Source organism: Sciurus carolinensis, chromosome 16, assembly GCF_902686445.1.
Source record: "Sciurus carolinensis chromosome 16, mSciCar1.2, whole genome shotgun sequence".
In the NCBI taxonomy this organism is placed as follows: Eukaryota; Metazoa; Chordata; class Mammalia; order Rodentia; family Sciuridae; genus Sciurus; species Sciurus carolinensis.
This window is the reverse complement of record NC_062228.1, coordinates 65,955,415-65,973,453: the sequence shown is the minus strand read 5'-3', so window position 1 is coordinate 65,973,453 and position 18,039 is coordinate 65,955,415. Positions and strand designations below refer to the sequence as shown.

At 54.3% G+C, this 18,039-nt stretch overlaps 2 protein-coding genes across 2 annotated transcripts; both read left to right on the top strand.

Annotated features, from left to right (window-relative positions):
• The first annotated feature begins 1,333 nt into the window (after positions 1 to 1,333).
• Positions 1,334 to 2,287, top strand: LOC124966757 (olfactory receptor 5-like). The gene has a single exon (XM_047528413.1). The coding sequence runs from the start codon at positions 1,349 to 1,351 to the stop codon at positions 2,285 to 2,287; it is 939 nt and encodes a 312-aa protein (XP_047384369.1). The 5' UTR covers positions 1,334 to 1,348.
• An 8,601-nt stretch (positions 2,288 to 10,888) lies between these two features.
• LOC124966756 (olfactory receptor 5-like) lies at positions 10,889 to 11,842 on the top strand. Its single transcript, XM_047528412.1, has one exon. It carries the CDS (start codon positions 10,904 to 10,906, stop codon positions 11,840 to 11,842), a length of 939 nt encoding a protein of 312 aa, XP_047384368.1. The 5' UTR covers positions 10,889 to 10,903.
• The last annotated feature ends 6,197 nt before the right edge of the window (positions 11,843 to 18,039 follow it).

Sequence of the window (18,039 nt, the reverse complement as noted above, 5' to 3'; positions counted from 1 at the left end):
CACTTTCAGTATAAACGTATTATCTTATCATACTTAGGCACCAATAAAGTGCCTACTGCTTAAGAGGAAGAGAGAGAGGGAGGGGCGAGGGATCCAGCCCTCCCCACGGGGCTGTCAGACTGTCAATCACCTCGGGGTCTGGGCCCAAGTCTGGAGGTGCAGCCTCTGACATCCTCAGCTGGACTTGGCTCAGAGAACGGCCAGGGGAGGTCAGGGGCAGTCTTCCCCGAGGGGGCCACGGAGCCATGGGGAAAGGTGATCACCATGCAGCCTGGCATGATTTGTCCTCGGGAAAGGGCTGAAGGAATTGGGGAGTTTCAACTGGAGAAGGAGCACATTAAGCGCGGGAAGCCCACATGTGTAAGAACTGTGGAGAGGAGGAAGCAGGCTCCCAGGCACCGACGGGAAACTTCCTCCCACCTCAGACCATCCCGGTCCATGTCTCCTCAGGAGATTTTCAGGCTTCTGCACTGAGACTGATAACGTGATGCAATGGAACCAGCACAGCACTGAAGGCAGGTCCAGGTAAGCTCACCTGCTCAAGGCCACAGGGCTGGGAAGTTGACTTCAGCTTGTTCCACCAACAGAACCAAGAACGAAAACAAGTTGTAAGGACAAGTTCCGGACTCCATGGCTCCTAGGAGTCTTCATGGTCAGAGTCTGGGCCTCAGTGCACCAGCAGGTTCCTCTGTGGGCCTCAGCTTCCCAAAGGACCAGTGTGCAGATAGCAGGGCCGCGTGTGTGATAGACTTTCCTGATCGGTTCTATATTTTAGAGAATACTCCCAAACCAGTGGGTGAAGTTTAAGAAGAAAATAACATGTGATGGAAACAGGACAGGGTTTGAGTGTTTTGGGGTTTTTTTGTTTTTTTGTTTTTTGTTTTTTGTTTTTTGTTTTTTGTTTTTTTTTTGGTTGTTTTGCAAAAAAACAACATGAAAAGAGTTCTAATTTTTTTTTTTTTTTTTTGCGGTACTGGGGATCGAACTCAGGGCCTTGTACTTACAAGGTAAGCACTCTACCAGCTGAACTATCTCCCCAGCCCCAAGTTCTAATTTTTATAGTAAATTTTAAACTACTCCTTCACTTAACTTCATGGAAGCAAGTGTTATTCTCCCATTTCTGGTGGTCAGATTCTTCCTGCAAGTCATATTTAGTAAGAAAATTAACTTGAGTAACCACGTTCATATTTTGTCTCTGGAGCCTACAGCATCTCTCTCGACAGTTTCCAACAGAAGATGGCTGGTCAGGCCACCAGAGTCTCCAGCCACTGTGGATACCTTGTAATTATGTTCTCCCTACTGTGCCTCTGCAGGACAGAAGTCAGCAATCTCTTTTGTCTCCAAACAGATGGCGCCGTCTCTGGAGCTGGCCAACGTGACCAGGGTCCAGCAGTTCGTCCTGCTGGGCTTGTCCACCAGGCTGGGCATCAGGGACGTCCTGTTTGCCATCTTCCTGGCTCTCTACCTGCTGACCCTCCTGGAGAACACGGTCATCGTCTCCCTCATCTGCAGCCACAGCGAACTCCGCAAGCCCATGTACTTCTTCCTGGGCAACCTCAGCTGCCTGGAGATGTGCTACGTGTCCGTCACCATGCCCACCCTGCTCCTGGGGCTGTGGATGGGACCCTACCACATCTCCTTTGTGACCTGCATGACCCAGCTGTTCTTCTTCATAGTCCTCATCTGCACGGAGTGCACCCTCCTGGCCTCCATGGCCTATGACCGCTACGTGGCCATCTGCCGCCCTCTGCACTACCCGCTGCTCATGAGGCCTCAGGTCTGCAGGGGCTTAGCCCTGAGCTCCTGGCTGGGGGGGCTGGTGGTCTCGGTGGCCAAGACCTCGTGCATCGCCAGCCTGTCCTACTGCGGCCCCAACGTGCTCAACCAGTTTTTCTGCGACGTCTCCCCTCTGCTCAACCTGTCCTGCACCCACGTGGCCCTCACGGAGCTGGTGGACTTCATCTCGGCCATCGTCATCTTCTGCGGAACCCTCCTGGTGGCGCTGGCCTCCTATGCGGCCATCGGCACAGCGGTGCTGCGCATGCCGTCCGCCGCCGCGCGGCGCAAGGCCTTCTCCACCTGCACCTCGCACCTGGTGGTGGTGGGCATCTTCTACTCGGCCGCCCTCTTCATCTACTGCCGCCCCAGCCGCATCAGGTCCATGGACCTCAACAAGGTGCTGTCGGTCATCTACACGGTGGCCACGCCCCTGTGCAACCCGGTCATCTACTGCCTGCGCAACAGGGAGGTGCACGCAGCGCTGCGCAGGACTCTCTGCGGGCCGTGAGGGCGCCGCCCGCCCGCCGGGGCGCTCCCTGGGGGCAGCGCTCCCCCTGCGCCCCACGCCCTCAGTGACCTTGAGACCAGAGGAGAGGCCAGAGAAAATGTCTTCCAGACTGAGTTCACAATGGGCAGCGTCAGCTGACCCCCGAGGCCTGGAGCCCAGACCCTGAGGAAGGAGTCGGACCTCCGCTCACGACCAAGTGCAGGTTGACGACCCACCCCTTCCACTCCCAGGAGCCCGAGGCCTGTTTACCGAGCATTCTGCGTGTTCCCAAGATCAGACAGTAACACGGACAGGGTCTTTGTTGCCTCGTTGTGTGTGAGGAAGTCAGAAGAAGCCCCAATGTCCAGTCTTGGGTGGTTTAGATATATTACATTAGTTATGAGATAAAATTGTGCTCTAAAACTAAATGGATTTTTATGACATGGAAATAAAACCAAGGTATACAAGCTAAATTTAAAAATCAAGTGAATTGGTGTGAAAACTTTTTTGCTTTACATTTTGTTTAATTTTTCACTTGTATTGAGGTGTAGTTGACAAGCAAGCGTGGTCTGTATTCAAAGTGTCCATGGGGTGCTTGGCACAGTGCGTGGTGTAGGGAATGACCACAGTCAGGCTCCCACTGTGTCTTACAGAGCCCGCCTCCCCTGGAGAGAATCCTCAGGCCTCCTCTCATCAGGTCCCCAGGGCCACCACACCATCTCCACAGCAGGGTCTCCTCCTGGCTGGATCTCTCCAGTCAGTGTCTGGTGTGAGTGCCGGCGGTGTCTGTGCCCAGCCCAGCAGGTGACGGGGCACTTGGGCTGCTCTCCTGTTGACCTGGGGAGTAGGGCCGAAGACACCGTCCTTCTCAGGGCCCTTGTCAAAAGTCACTGAGTGTCCCTGCCTAGGGGTGCTCGGGCTGTTACTCCCCTTAAGGACAGATGTCATACTGTTTTGCTGGCCAGAGCTATAGGGTGTCTTCCAGCCCAGCGGGGTGAGGGAAAAGGTTTCCGTGGGAGGGATGAGCCGGCTGTAGATCAACCACTGAGAAACCCATTTAATAGAATAGCCACAGGAGACAATGACCTTTTTTAAATCAAAGGGGGCGTGACGGACTGAGCCATGACAGATCTGGCTCTACCCAAGATGGGGAACCCACCTTCCCTGTTTATAGTCCTGCAGGTGAAGGGGCCCAGGAGGAGCTGCTTCTGAAGGACAGGATGGGTGGAGTTGGGGAGCCACTCACTCCAGGTCATCCCAGCAGGACCAGCACATTCCCAGGGGTGAGCCCCTGTGCACAGAAGGCGCACACCCCTGGCGATCTGGAACAGTCTCGCAACTGCCAGTTCCTGGAGGTCAGACTTCCAAGTCCCACGGCTCAGCCGAGCCTGATTCTGCTCCTGGTGGACGGTTTCCTGCACAGAGCCTGTAGTGCAATCTGAAACCAGGAAGTGCCACCCCCGTCCTGGCCTCCCTTCTCAAGATGGCCTTGACTCTTGTAGTCTTTTGTGGCTCCGGAGGAGTTCTTAGAATTTTTTCTATTCCTGTGAAATCTGTCACTGGGACCTTGACAGGTATTGCCCTGCATGGGTGGCTCGCTGTGAGAAGTGGAAGTTTCAACACCATTTCTTCTGGTTCGTCTCCAGGTGCCTCCGTCTCCCTGTGCCCTCTCTGACTTCTCTCATCAGGGTTTCTTCCTTTGCAGTTGGGCGCTCTTCATTCCGCTCCAGGTCGGGCGACCCTTCCCAGCACTCCCAGAGTGGACGTCCTCACACGGTTGCAGGTCCCACAGGAAAGGCTGGTGGCTGCCTTGGTCTCCGTGTCAGCTCTGGTCTTCTGAAGCATGTGGTTGAGAAGAGCTCCTTCTGTGCACATTTCTGAGCGTCTCTGTCCGGAAAGGGTGTTGAACTTCATCAAATGCTTTTTCTGCATCTACTGATATCATGTGGTTCTTGTCTGCATTCTGTCATCATCACACAGACGGATTCGTGTATGTTCAAGGTGAACTAGCCCCCGGCAGGCCCTGGCCACCGCCCACGCTCTCCTGGCGTGCTGGTGAGGTTGCGTGTGGTGCTTCCCGGGCTGGGTGTCTGTGCTCAGCAGGGTGCTGGGCAGCAGGTTCTGTTGGGTGACGCCGGCCTGCGTGGGTTTGGAAGGCCCCTCCGCTGTCACCTTTTGGAGGCACGTGAGGGCTGGGGTCAGGTCTTCCAGTGCGCTCCAGTCCGGAGACCGTCAGGTCCTGAGCCTCTCCTCTGCGGATGGTTTAGATCATGGTTCCCACTTCTTGGTGGGATTTGTTCTTCCTATTTCTTCCTGAGTCAATCTTGCTAGGATGTATGTTTCCAGGAATTTGATTAATTTCCTTTTGGCTATCAAGTTTGGCATATGGCTGTTTGCGATCGTTCATTCCAACCCTTCTTTCCGAGCTGTCCGCCGTGGTCTTGGACAGGTTGCAGCCTGTGTCAGAACTTCCTCTCCCTAAGGGCTGGACACAGAGAACCAGGTCTGGGTGCTTCCGGTGCCTGGGCTGTCATTGCTCTGGGCCTACAGGGGCCAGAGACGGTGTGTGTGTGCATGTGTGCCTACAACCACACATGTTCATGTGGCTACATGCATGTGCACTCGCATGCATGTGAACATGTGAGGACAGGGTGCACTCAAACACACCAGCACACACGTGCCTCTGTCTGGCCGTTTCTCAACAGGGCTTTGTGCGCCCTCACTACCCGAGCCTCTCCACACCCCAGGGTAAGCCCAGAGTTCTCCTCTCTCTTCATCAGAGGAACCTGGCCCCACATCGTCATCCACGCATTGAATCATTTGCTCAGGATTAAACTCAGAAACTAATTGAAGATTTCCAACCCATATCACTTTGTGAAGCAAACCAAAAAATAAGAAAAGAAGGCAAACTTCAAAAAGAAAAAACAAGAGAAAGATCGGTAGAGCAGAAGGAAGGGAACAGGGAAAGGGAGGAGGAAGGGAGGGGAGGGGAGGTACTGGGAACTGAATCAGAGCAGATTATATTCCACGCTTTTGTCAAAATAAATCCTGAGGCTATGTGTGACCAAAAAGAGCCAATAAAATTCTATATGTAAAAATATTTAAAATAAAATGCAGACAGTATTGAAAGAAAAAAATAAGAAAAGTCTAAAAACTAAGAAAAGAAAAACAAGCCTAGGAAGTAAGAAAAGACTAGAGACTCAGAAAATGCATCCCATCGAGAGCAGAGACAGATTTTTGCACCCCTGTGTTCATGGTGGCACAGTGGCCAGAGTGGAAGCAGTCCAAGTGTCCATCAGTGCAGGAATGGACTAGCAGAACATGGCACACACACGGGAATATTACCCAGCCTGGGAAGGGAAGGCCATTCTGACACGCGCCACACAAGGCTGAACCGGGAGGGAAGACACAGGCTGAGAGAGGCTAGCCTGCACTAGTGACCGCACTGTCCACTCACACAGTGTGACGGCACCGAGCTCATGGCAGGGAAAGCACGAGGGCTGTGGCTGGCCTCTGAAGCTGCAGGGAACGGGAGCTAGGGCTTGGCGGGGACAGTTTCAGTGGTGCAGGTTGGAAAACTCCGGAAGTGAGTGGAGTGACCACTGCCCATCGTGGTAAAGGCCTCGGTGCCGGAGAACCGTGCACCTAAAGCCAGCTGTGATGATGAAGCTCGTGTCGCGGGCAGTGTGCCAGAGTCGAATTTAACTGACTCGCGTGAATGCTGCTCAGAGGAGGGCACTTGATCTGAGCCTCCACAAAGGCTCAAGAACACGAGAAGCACTCAGTGAGAATCCCACACACGACGGGACGGCTCTGCACACCTGATGGCCCCCGTTGAGACTCGCAGGCCCCGAGTGCTGGTAGGCGGGGGCTCCCCCACCTCTCACGGCTGCGGGGCCTGTGAGACTGCTCGAGTGTCTGAACTACGTTTGGGTGGTTTTCAGTAATGCTAACTGTAGCCCAGAGGCCCTCCCTGGAGCCCCAGTGCCATCAGGGCCTCTCAGAGCAAGCTGTGCCCTGTGCTTCCAGGTCGGCATGCTTGCCTGCACCCAGGGCGGATGCCTGAAGGCTGGACTGGTCCCCATCGCTTGATGCCCCAGGCTGTGAGCACACAGCCTTGCACTGGGGCGGACAGCGGTCAGTGCCTGCTGACTCCAGCTGAGGGGGTTTGCAGACAGCTGTCCTCTGCAGCCTTCCTGCCTGAGTCTCTGCAGAGCATCAGTAGAGCTTCCTCCCCGCCTCTTCTGCAAGTCCACAGAGACAGGGCAGGTCTCTGAGGTCCAGAGCTCTGGCTTAAGCTTGCCTCCCGCCTCCTCCTGCTGTGGGTAGTCAGTCCCACCTCAGGAGCCAGAGCAGGAGGAGACGCGGGGCGGGAGGGTGTGTGCCTGCCTCAGGACCAAGGTCGGCTCCTTCCAAGGACTGAAGGGCTACTCTCCCCTCCTCTGGGCAGGAGCTGAGTCCACCTGGCCACAGAGTCTCCCCCAGGTGCAGCATCTGCAGAAACAGAGGGCCCCTCGTCTTCCCTCCATCAGGTGAGGACACCAGGTGATGTTCTCTGGGGGTTGAAGACAAGGAACTCTTTCATAGAAACCTCGGGCACTGCAGACAGTGACTCCACTTGGACATATTGATCAGTTTAAGCCTCAGAGAACCTGGTGACAAACTGCACCTCTGGTTCACATGATGGCAATGACCACAGCTTGGCGAGGTGGTTTGTAAAGGCCATGTGACTAGGAGACGGTGCCCCTGTGACTTCAGAGCTGGGACCTTTGGCCCTGGTGCCCCACCAGAGGGTCTGGCACGCAGCAGCCACGCCCCCTCAGAACCGGCAGAGGAGGCGTAAACAGATCCCACTCGGCTTCAGAGTCCTTCGGCACCTGAGCCCAAGCCGCGGTCCTCGGTGCCACTGCTGCGTCCTTCCCTACACACCCTGCTCAGTGGAGTCCACCTCCCCTTGGGACCTCTACCAGGTGAGGCTGCTTCCTCGTGAGGGAGGTTCTGGGTCTTGTTGAGGACGCCGGTTCTGAATGACATCTGAGCTCCAGCCTCCAGCATGTTCTCTCTCCTCCATCCGAGAGAGGCTGTGACTCAGGAGGGACCGGATCCTTACTTGTGAACGTCCTAAGCTGAAGAATGAAGAGCTTAGCCCTGCTCAAGGCTCTATCTGGAAGACACCATGACCCGAATGCCTTTCGGGAGCAGACACCAGATCTCGTTCACTGCTCCACTCCTTCCTGCCAGCGGGACTTGCACACAGCACACAGCTCGCAGTTCACAGCTCAGATCTATTTTAGGATGAAATAGCCTCTGATTTTTTTTTTTTTTAGTTCTTGGGCTCAAGGTGCTGAACTTTGGGGTGCAGTTTTGGGTAGTTCTACAGATAGCCCAGTACATTCAACTTCCAGGTCACATTAGGAAACCCTAAAAAGTATTCACAATAGAGATGAGTATAGAGGGGATGTGGGCAGTAGAAGAAAGAAGACCCGAGGCAGGGACGCAGCATCTCAGGAGGGGAAGGAGGAGGCGGAGGTCAGAAGGCTCCTCAGAACACGGCAGGAAGAAGACCAGGGTCCAGGTGAGACGGAGAATGAATCATCACTACCTGAGAGCCAGAGACTTACTCCCTGAGTACCAAAGCCAATTTCTTGAGAAGTTCATGTTTACTCAGCTTAAAGAACAGCTTCACCAGCCAGGCCTGGGGACGAGTCCTGGTCTGGGACAAAGGACAGGCCCACCCTCCAGGACTGGCACCAACCTGCACTTTTATACAAGTTCAGACTATAGCTACCAACTATGTGGCTATACTCCCTTCAGTAGCCCTGTGGGGAAAGTGATAATATACCTGCTGCACTGATTTGTAAACTGTTCAGAAAGATCAGGGAAGGACCAGAAGCCACACAGACCACAGGCTGCACCTTGCACCTGTCTGACTCAAAGCCTGTGCAAAGAACGACTGAATTTACAACAGGAAGTGGTATCACAGAGCAGGTTCTGATCGTTGCCTGGAAAATGTGGGCTTCTGGATCAGCTCTCTGAGCCTTAGCTCCCAAATGTGTATAAATGAAGTAACGGATGCAGAACTTGTATGTCCCAAGGACTTAAGTAGCTCATAATCCTTACCCTTTCTCCAAAAGCTTGTGATCTAACACTTCCCCACATCTCCAAATCTGGCTTCTCGGGAAGCTCTGACCCTTTGTGACGAGAAGGTGGTGGCAAAGGATCTTACAGGCATGGTGCTCCTCACAGTCCCTGCCAGTAGAGCAGGAAGAGCTTTCTCAAAACCCTCTGGCGCCAGCACGATCATGCAGAACAGGCGTGAAAAATCGGCAACAATTTCAAGTTCTCGTTAGCTTGTCCAAGTTGTTATTCAAACACCTGAGATGGAGACTCTTCCAGAACTAAAGGAAGGACAGGCACAGGACATGGGGGAGCCCAGTCTGCACCCAGGTCTGCTGGCTCCTGCTCTGCTCCCAGGGAAGCTGCTCATTTCCGCAAGCTCAGTTCCCCACCTACAAAGCAGGAGTGACACCAGCCCCTTCACAGAGGTCTTGTAGGAATTCGGGGCGCTCACTGGGAAGCCTGTGTGCAGGGGCTGGCTGGGGAAGGAACCCAGAAGTCCTCACCATCATCTCCATGGTGGCGGGTACCCACCTGTGCCTGGAGGGCTGGCTGAACGCGGGCTCACCAGTCTGAATTTGTCCCCTTTGCCTCACATGCCCTAGGACTCTGTGCAAATCACTTTGACTTTCTGAGCATCCATCACCTCCCTTGTGAAGTGAGAATAATGACAGCATTTTAGCATATTTTAGTGGTCCTTCAAAGAACCAGGGGGGTGGAAGAGGGAGAGAGGGAGACAGAGTAGGAAGATTGAGCCAAGGGCTCCTGCTCATCCAAGGGTCTCGGGCGCAGATCTGGGGGCGGAATCCGTGACCTCCCACCTGAGCTGGCCCAGGGGAGAATGAGCAGCTGGGGGGGCCACGTGCTGCACAAGGCGGTGGTCTTGCTGGGAGGGAGGGGGTGTTGGGCTCCGGGGCCTGCTTGGCAGAACCGGTTCACCTGGAGAGAGGACGTGGAGCCCAGCAGGGGCAGAGGCGGGCGGAGACTTGCGGCTCCTGCCCCAGCGGCTCCTGCCCCAGCGGCTCCTGAGCCTGAGCAGGTCCTCCTGCTGGACCGCCTCCCACCCTCCCCTCAGGAGGTCCCACCCTCCCGGCAGGTGGTCCCCGCGGCTCACACTGGCATTCTCCATCACTCTTCCACTCCCCGTCTCAGGGCCATCCGCAGAGCCCACCTAGCTGCTCCCTCTTTCTTCGCTTCTCCGTTGTCCCTCTTCCCAAGCAGTGACCATCTGTCCCGTGTTCCCAGTGCCCCATGGTGAAGGAGCTCAGCAGAGCCGTCCAGTGGATTCTGGGCCGTTAGCCTGCACTGAGGAGAGGGCACTTGTGTTGGCGGCTGCTCCAGCGCTCCAGTCCCAGACCTGGGACAGGGTTCCACATCCCCCACCTTGAGTTGGCGCGCCGGGAACAGAAGCCCACCGGCTCTGACAGCTCGTCCAGTTCATTCCGGACCTCACTCTCTGGCTGTGTGCGGGCAGGCTGGTGACTTTGCCTGTCTGAGCCTGCCATCTGTCTAATGGGACCAAGTCAAAGAAAACACTAGGTTTTTTGGCAGGCTCCTGGAACTTACAAAAAGCTTGCAAATTATGGAAGTTTTATTATTAGATTGTGTGTCCTGGTTTACATCAATAGTTTCTAGGCCAGGCACAGTAGTACACACCTGTAATCCCAGCAACTCTGGAGGCTGAGGCAGGAGGATCACAGGTTCCAGGCCAGCCTCAGCAACTTAGTGAGACCCTGCCTCAAAATAAAAAATAGAAGAGGGCTGGGGGTGTAGCTCACTGGTAAAGTGCCCCTGAGTTCAATCCCCAGTACCAAAACAAAAATAAAATTATTTTCTATGTGAACTGTGACTTCCTCAAGTGTAACAGGGAAATAATGTGAGTGTCTATGAGCACAAAGATTGGGTACACTTCACGATTTTCTGGCCTCCTGCTAAACATTGTTTCAGTTTTTGTGGGAATCTTCCATGACACAGAAAACTACTTCTTGTCCTTCTTGGATATTACCATTGCTGACCCCCAGTATAATATAATTCTAGAAAATAAAATCACAATAAGAGTCATGTTTTTGGAAAAATAGAGCTAACAGTCTTGCTCTACTCTGGATTTATAGATACTACTAAATTCCTTTGTGGAGTTTTAAAAGAAATTTTATATAATTTAGAAAGAACACATGTACTGCAAAGCTCAGAATGAAAAGAATTTGTGTTTATTTGTTATAGACACTTGACATTTATTGCTTCACTTAAGTAAACCACCTCAAGAAAGGGAAATGTTGTTCTCTCATGCTGCATTTGGTGAAATTCTTTCCACAGGTAAGAGATTTAGTAAAAACAGTGACCATGTACAGAGTGTGCCTCAAAAGTCCCCATTCCTCCGAGTTGCTCTTAGCAAGCAGTTTCCAGCAGAGGTTGGGCTGGGAATGTCACTAGTTTCCAGGCGATGAGAACATCCTTCTCATATTGGAGTACTGAGCTTATTCATGCGCCAGACTTTCAGCAATCTCTTTTGTCTCCACACAGATGGAGCCATCTCTGGAGCTGGCCAACGTGACCAGGGTCCAGCAGTTCGTCCTGCTGGGCTTGTCCACCAGGCTGGGCGTCAGGGACGTCCTGTTTGCCGTCTTCCTGGCTCTCTACCTGCTGACCCTCCTGGAGAACGTGGTCATCGTCTCCCTCATCTGCAGCCACAGCGAGCTCCGCAAGCCCATGTACTTCTTCCTGGGCAACCTCAGCTGCCTGGAGATGTGCTACGTGTCCGTCACCATGCCCACCCTGCTCCTGGGGCTGTGGATGGGACCCTACCACATCTCCTTTGTGGCCTGCATGACCCAGCTGTTCTTCTTTGTCTCCCTCATCTGCACAGAGTGCACCCTCCTGGCCTCCATGGCCTATGACCGCTACGTGGCCATCTGTCGCCCTCTGCACTACCCGCTGCTCATGAGGCCCCAGGTCTGCTGGGGATTAGCCCTGTCCTCGTGGCTTGGGGGGCTGGTGATCTCGGCGGTAAAGACCTCGTGCATCGCCAGCCTGTCCTACTGCGGCCCCAATGTGCTCAACCAGTTTTTCTGCGACGTCTCCCCTCTGCTCAACCTGTCCTGCACCCACGTGGCCCTCACGGAGCTGGTGGACTTCATCTCGGCCATCGTCATCTTCTGCGGAACCCTCCTGGTGGCGCTGGCCTCCTACGCGGCCATCGGCACAGCGGTGCTGCGCATGCCGTCCGCCGCCGCGCGGCGCAAGGCCTTCTCCACCTGCGCCTCGCACCTGGTGGTGGTGGGCATCTTCTACTCGGCCGCCCTCTTCATCTACTGCCGCCCCAGCCGCATCAGGTCCATGGACCTCAACAAGGTGCTGTCGGTCATCTACACGGTGGCCACGCCCCTGTGCAACCCGGTCATCTACTGCCTGCGCAACAGGGAGGTGCACGCGGCGCTGCGCAGGACGCTCTGCGGGCCGTGAGGGCGCTGCCTGCCCGCCGGGGCGCTCCCTGGGGGCAGCACTCCCCCTGCGCCCCACGCCCTCAGTGACCTTGAGACCAGAGGAGAGGCCAGAGAAAATGTCTTCCCGGCTGAGTTCACAAGGGGCAGCGTATGAGTCTGCGTGTTCCCAAGAGCAAACTGTTGCACGGACAGGGTCTTCGTTGCCTCGTTGTGTGTAATGAAAAGTCAGAAGCCCCATGTCCATCAAAAATGTTTGGATTAGCCAGGCAAGGTGGCATACAGCTGTCATTCCAGTGGCTCCGATGGGGGGGGCAGGAGGATCGCAAGTTCAAAACCAGCCTCCACAATTTAGCGAGGCCCTAAGCAACTCAGCGAGACCCTGTCTCTAAATAAAACATATAAAATGGCTGGGGATGTGGCACAGTGGGTTCAATCCCTGGTACCAAAAAGAAAAATGAATAAGAAAAAGGTTGGATTTAACTATATTATATTACATTGATTACAGGAGAAACCATGAGCTATTAAAAAGGGAAGAGATTTGTGTGTTTTGACATGAAGTATGACCAAGTTATACATGTTAAGTACCACAAACCAGAAGAGAAATCGGTCCTGTGTGAGTTAATAAAAGGCATCAAGTTAACGGAGGAAATTCTCTCTGAGCTTTGCTAGTTTTTTAACTTAGTTGAGGAATAATGGCCAACAACGTCGCGTTGGTCCGTAGGCTTGGCGATTCCATGTGCGTGTGCGGGCACCACCTCCCGCGGCTGGCTCTGGGTGCGGGTACTTAAGGTCCACTCGGTCTGAGTTCTGCTCTGCAGTATGTGTTGAAGGTACAGGGACCGCTGCACAGAGGTCTAGTTCATGCCCGTGTCTGCAGCTTGCGTCCTTGGCCCCCACCGTCTCCCCGTCCTACCCACGGGCTCCCCAGCTCTGTTCTGGCAGTCCAGCCTCTGCATTCTGCATGTAAGCCCCTCGCCCTTCTGTGCAGCTCATCTCACGCAGCATTAAGGCCCTCCACCTGTCCATCCACATTGTCCCACATTTCCTTTTTTAAGACTAAATAATTTCAATAAAGATAATCTGAGGCTCTGGAGTGAGGATATCAGTTATTTTGATTCTGAGTTCTTGTGAGGGAAGTTCCTGTGTAACTCTGGGTTTCTTGATGTTTCTGGGGCATTGTTTGTCTCTTTTTATTTAACCAAATGTCAAAAGTATGGAACGTATGAAAATATGACCCAACTGTTTGGAGGTTCTCCCTGGGAAAAGCTAACACAGCATCAGGTTCCCTGATATTTCCTTAGCACGGGTCGGTTCTTTTCTTTTAACCCCCCAGAAAAAGGGGGACTGTGATTTGAGGAGGCCTGTCTGCCAGCTCACTGCTGTGAAGTCACGCCACCGTCTCACACGTTCCGGGAGGGGGTGAGCCCTGTCAGAAGGAGCGGGAGATGCGGGAAGGCGGGCGCGGTCGGAGTGCTGAGGTGCTCCCAGGTCCAAGGTCGACGGAGAGAGCTGGGAGCATCCCCTTTGCCTGCGGCTCGGTCCGTCTTCACGTGGCTTGCTCTATCACCTGTTGACGGTGAGATGATCATAAGTGGGTTTCAGGAGACCCAGATCAAGTGCTCCTTGTCTCCAGGGTCCCTTCACCTGGTGACTGTGTCAAATTTCCTTCTTCCTCAGGATGAATACCGTGCCACCGTGCATCCCTCCGCGGCACCTGGGCTGCTTCCAGCTTTTGACTCCACACCGCTGTGAACACAGGAGTGTCTCTTTACATCTCTTCTTTCAAGGTGAAGCGCATCTGAGCCCGCATGTGTGCTGGCCCTCAGCTCCATGAGTGCCTTTCAAAACAAGCCCTGAACGTGTTTCCACACTGACGCTGACCCACGCCAGTGCTGGCCAGCTGAAGGCTGGAGCGGTTCCTGCCCATCTTTACATCCCGGGCGCCAAGCACAGGGCCTGGGGTCTGGGAAGACATTACAATACATGGCGACCTGACCGCCTGTGGCTGAGAGGCGGCCTTTCCTCTGCACCTCTCCCTAGCCCTGCAGAACCCTCCACCCCGCCTCTTCTGCAAGTCCACAGGGACAGGACGGGTCTCCGAGGTCCAGAGCTCTGGCTTAAGCTTGCCTCCCGCCTCCTCCTGCTATGGGTAGTCAGTTCCACCTCCAGGAGCCAGAGCAGGAGGAGACGCGGGGTGGGAGGGTGTGTGCCTGCCTCAGGACCCAGGTCGGCTCCTTCCAAGGACTGAAGGGCTACTCTCCCCTCCTCTGGGCAGGAGCTGAGTCCACCCAGGCACAGAGTCTCCTCCAGGTGCAACTTCAGCAGAAAGAGTGGGCCCCTCGTCTTCCCTCCATCAGGTGAGGAGACCAGGTGCTGGCTCAGTGCTTGGGGGTGTCCGCTGTGAAGACAGCTGTGGGGGCACACACACTGTGCGCACGGCCATTCACGGCGTGGCTTCCTGAGGCCGCAGGCGGGGAAGGGAGAGAGCCCCTCCGCCTGACTTCAGTCTCTCATTCAGCCGAGATTCTCCTCCATCCCTACGAGTCCAGCCCGCAACGGCTGCTATCACGGCACCTACTCTCCCTCAGGAAAACTCGTCACCTAAGGGTAGGTGAGGAAGAAGGGGAAGTTATACTCCAGGTATGCTGCGTACGTCGAGATTCATTCTGCTGTCATATGTAACTGGAAAGGACGAATCAAAACTTTAAAAAAAGAAATGAACCAAAAAAAAAAATCAGTAGGTGAGGCTCTGGGTTTGGTCCTCAGCAGCACGTAAAAAATAAATAAATAAAACAAAGTCACTTTAAAAGAGCAGGAGAAGTGGGTCTGCGGGTCAGGAATCTCCCAAGCGTCCGATGGCCCCAGGCTGCGGCTCAGGCCCCGCGTGCCCGCGTGCCCGCTGACCCTGGCGCTCCACAACTCTTACCGGATAAGCTTTTGTGGAATGGAGTGCAATTAAAGACGACAGAAGATTTCCTCTGGTCGAGAGTCTGTTTCCTCACGAGGAAACGTCTGGGTTTTGTTTCAGACAAGGGGTTCCAGGCCCAGTCCAGTACGCCCTCTGGCCACCAGGACTCTGTGTTCCCTCCCTCAGCAGGGAAGTCACCTCCGTGCCAGGCAGACTGCGAGCAGCACTAACTCTGCAAGTCCACTGAATCTGAGGCGTCCAGTAGCCTGCTCGAGGGACAGAGCTGGGAAGGATGTGGAGGCAACTCCCCTGGGCAGCAGAGCCAGGCTCACCGGCCCTCACCTTCGAACCTAGTGCAGGTGTCAACGAGTAGTTCGTGGGCAAGCTTTGAGGTGGGACTGGCTCTCAGCACCCTGGTGCTGGACTCGAGGTGCTGGGGTGACCCTTGGGGTGCACCTGTAGGTATTTGAATGGACTTTCCAGGAGTGCCTCATCGCATCTGAAAGCATCAGCCGGGAAGAGCAACCCAGGAAAAGACTCGGGGAGGAGCTGAGCATCGGAAGGGTGGAGGGGAGAATGAGGGGCAGAGCCGGGCCCGGAGGAGGGCTGTCCTCAGGGAGGCACGGAGGGGAGATGGAGCCCTAGCCACAGCCTGAGCCTGGACAGGGACAGCTGGTCCAGGAGGACAGCTCCCCTGTAGTGTCAGAGACCAGTCGGTGGGAGCTCCCGCTGTCGGCGGCAGAAGGACCCTGCCCGGGCTCTCCAGTGGACGTGGGCCCAAAGCCCAGCTGCACTGTATCTGGGCGATGTGAGGTGAGGCCTCCCCCGCATCTCGCCCTGCCTGGCTCTCCAGACCAGAGCCACGGGATAGCACCCTGGTCCTCAGCAGGTAATCGGGAGGATGCAATTAAAAACACAGCCACACAGTGGATCACTGTTAAATTTGAGGTATTTTTAGGGTTCGGGGGAAGTATTTAAAATAATGATCAATGAATGACTCACATTTATAAAGTCCATCATTGTTGTTTTTTATTTTTATTTTTTATTTGTTCTTTGAGATCTTCTCGACAGTAGAGTGTACTTTGACACATTATACATCCGTGGAGTATAGCTTATTCTAATTAAGATCCCATTCTTGTGGTTGAACGTGATGCGGAGTTACACTGGTCATGTATTACTATATGAACATAGGAAAGTTATGTCTAGTTCATTCTACTCTCTAGCCCATTCCCATCCGTCCACCCCTGCCTCCATTCCCCTTTGTCTAATCCGATGAACATCTATTCTTCCCCACCTCCCCCCTTTGTGAGGCAGCATCTGCATATCAGAGAGAATGCTTGGCCTTCTGGTTTTTGGAATTGGCTTATTTCACTTAGCATGATAGTCTCCAGTTCCATCCATTTAGCAACAAATGCCATAATTTCATTCTTCTTTATGACCGAGTAATATTTCATTGTGTATATGTACCATTTTCTTTATCCATTCTTCTGTGGAGTGTACCTAGGTTGGTTCCATAGCTTACTATTGTGAATCGAGCTGCTATTAACAGAAATTTATTAGAATACTAATTTCATGGAAAATGCTTTTGTGTGTTGAGATAAGATAATAGAGCATATAGTTAAAGAGAAGTCACTTTCCTAGGACATGTACACACATACACATGCACACACCCTGGTAGATGATCTAAAGACAGCAATATTCTGCTTGGATCTGGCCTAGATTTTTCAGTTGTTTATATTCAACATAGCCAACTAATATCACTGTTTTTCTTATTGAATAATTGAGACTTTAAAAGAGAATTGGCCTTGGGGTAAAAAATGGATTCTTTATTGATAATTCTAAACAACAGATGGATGCAGTTGGATTTCCAAATGAGTCAGTTGACATGAAGAATGCAGCTGAAAGAGAACCGCTCTTGGGTCATTTCGAAAGTGCTAAAAGTGACTCTTTTTTTTAATAATTTTTGATCAGTTCTGAATTTTGGATTTTGGGGAGGCGTCTTTATTCAATGAGAGCCAGTTTGCTTCTGCACCTGTGGCATCGCTGGGTCCTGGGCAGGTTGCTCATGTCCCAGTCTCGACTGGCCACCTGCAGCAGAGGCTCCTGTGGAGGTGCCCTGGGCTCCCAGGAGCTCAGCCCCGACCAGCAGCTCACAGGCAGCCAGGGCTCCTGCTCGGGGAGAGGGCTCGGCTGAGCTCCCCCCGACCTTCTCTGTGGCCAGCCGAGCGGGGACAGGCCACTCCTAGCTCCAGCCTACAGTGGGCACCGTCAGCAGTAGGGCAAGGACAGCATTGTACCCGTCCTGGACTGAGGGGAGAGGGGCTCAGGGCTCCACACCTCACGGGTGGGCAGGTGCAGGCTGGAGACCCGGGGACCCTGGGCCCAGTCGGTGGTGGGTCTGGACGTGACCTCAGGCTGGTCCAGCAGCGGATGGCCAGGAAGAGCTGCATGCCCGGGTCCTCCTGCTGACCACCTCGGGAGCGCAACGTCCATCCCTGTGGAGAACCGGAGGATGGTGCAGGAGGAGGGACCCGGCCGCTGAGTGCTTCCCGGAGAAGAGACGGTGCCGTGAGCCCCGGGGAAGAGGCGTCCGGTCAGAGCGCATCCCCAGGGGGCCACCCCGGGCGTCCAAGCCATCGTCCTCCCCACCTGTGCCTGCCTCCTGAGTTCATCCTCCTGCCGTCCTCCTCACCAGAGTGGGATCCCGGCAGGCACTCCACCTTCAGGAGGACCGTCCAAGCCTCGCGTGTGAAGGGAGGTCAGCCATGTCACTGGAGGACCCGCCCTGAGCCCTGAGCCCTGAGCCCTGAGCAGAGAACCGTCCGCTGCTGTTGTGCTGCACTCTGCTCAGGTGTGGTGAGCGGCTGCAGTGGCTCAGGCCAGCTCTGAGGACGGCCGGCACCTGCTCTCCCCCGGGCCTGCCTCTCGGCTGTGCAGCTGCTGGTAATGAACACACATGTCTGAGCCCCAGCCTGCCTGGCCGAATGGACCTGAGGAGGTGGGCTAGGTTGTCTGCAGGCCCTGCAGAGCCGCAGTCCACTACAGAAGTTTCTCCATGAGACCACATGCCCGTTTCTTCTGTGGGCCTCACTCTCCGCACGGAGAGCATGAAAAGCAGGAAATGTACACAATCGCGTAGACCAGCACAGGACGCGGGGTCCCCACCTCCTGCCCGCACAGGCCAGCCTGTGTGGGAACCCTGCTGTGACTCTGCAGACACGGCCTCCGTGCTCCCCTGGGTGACACAACACAGGGAAGGCTGGAAGATGCAGTTCCACTAAAAAAGGAAGCATTTGGGGACAAGGGAG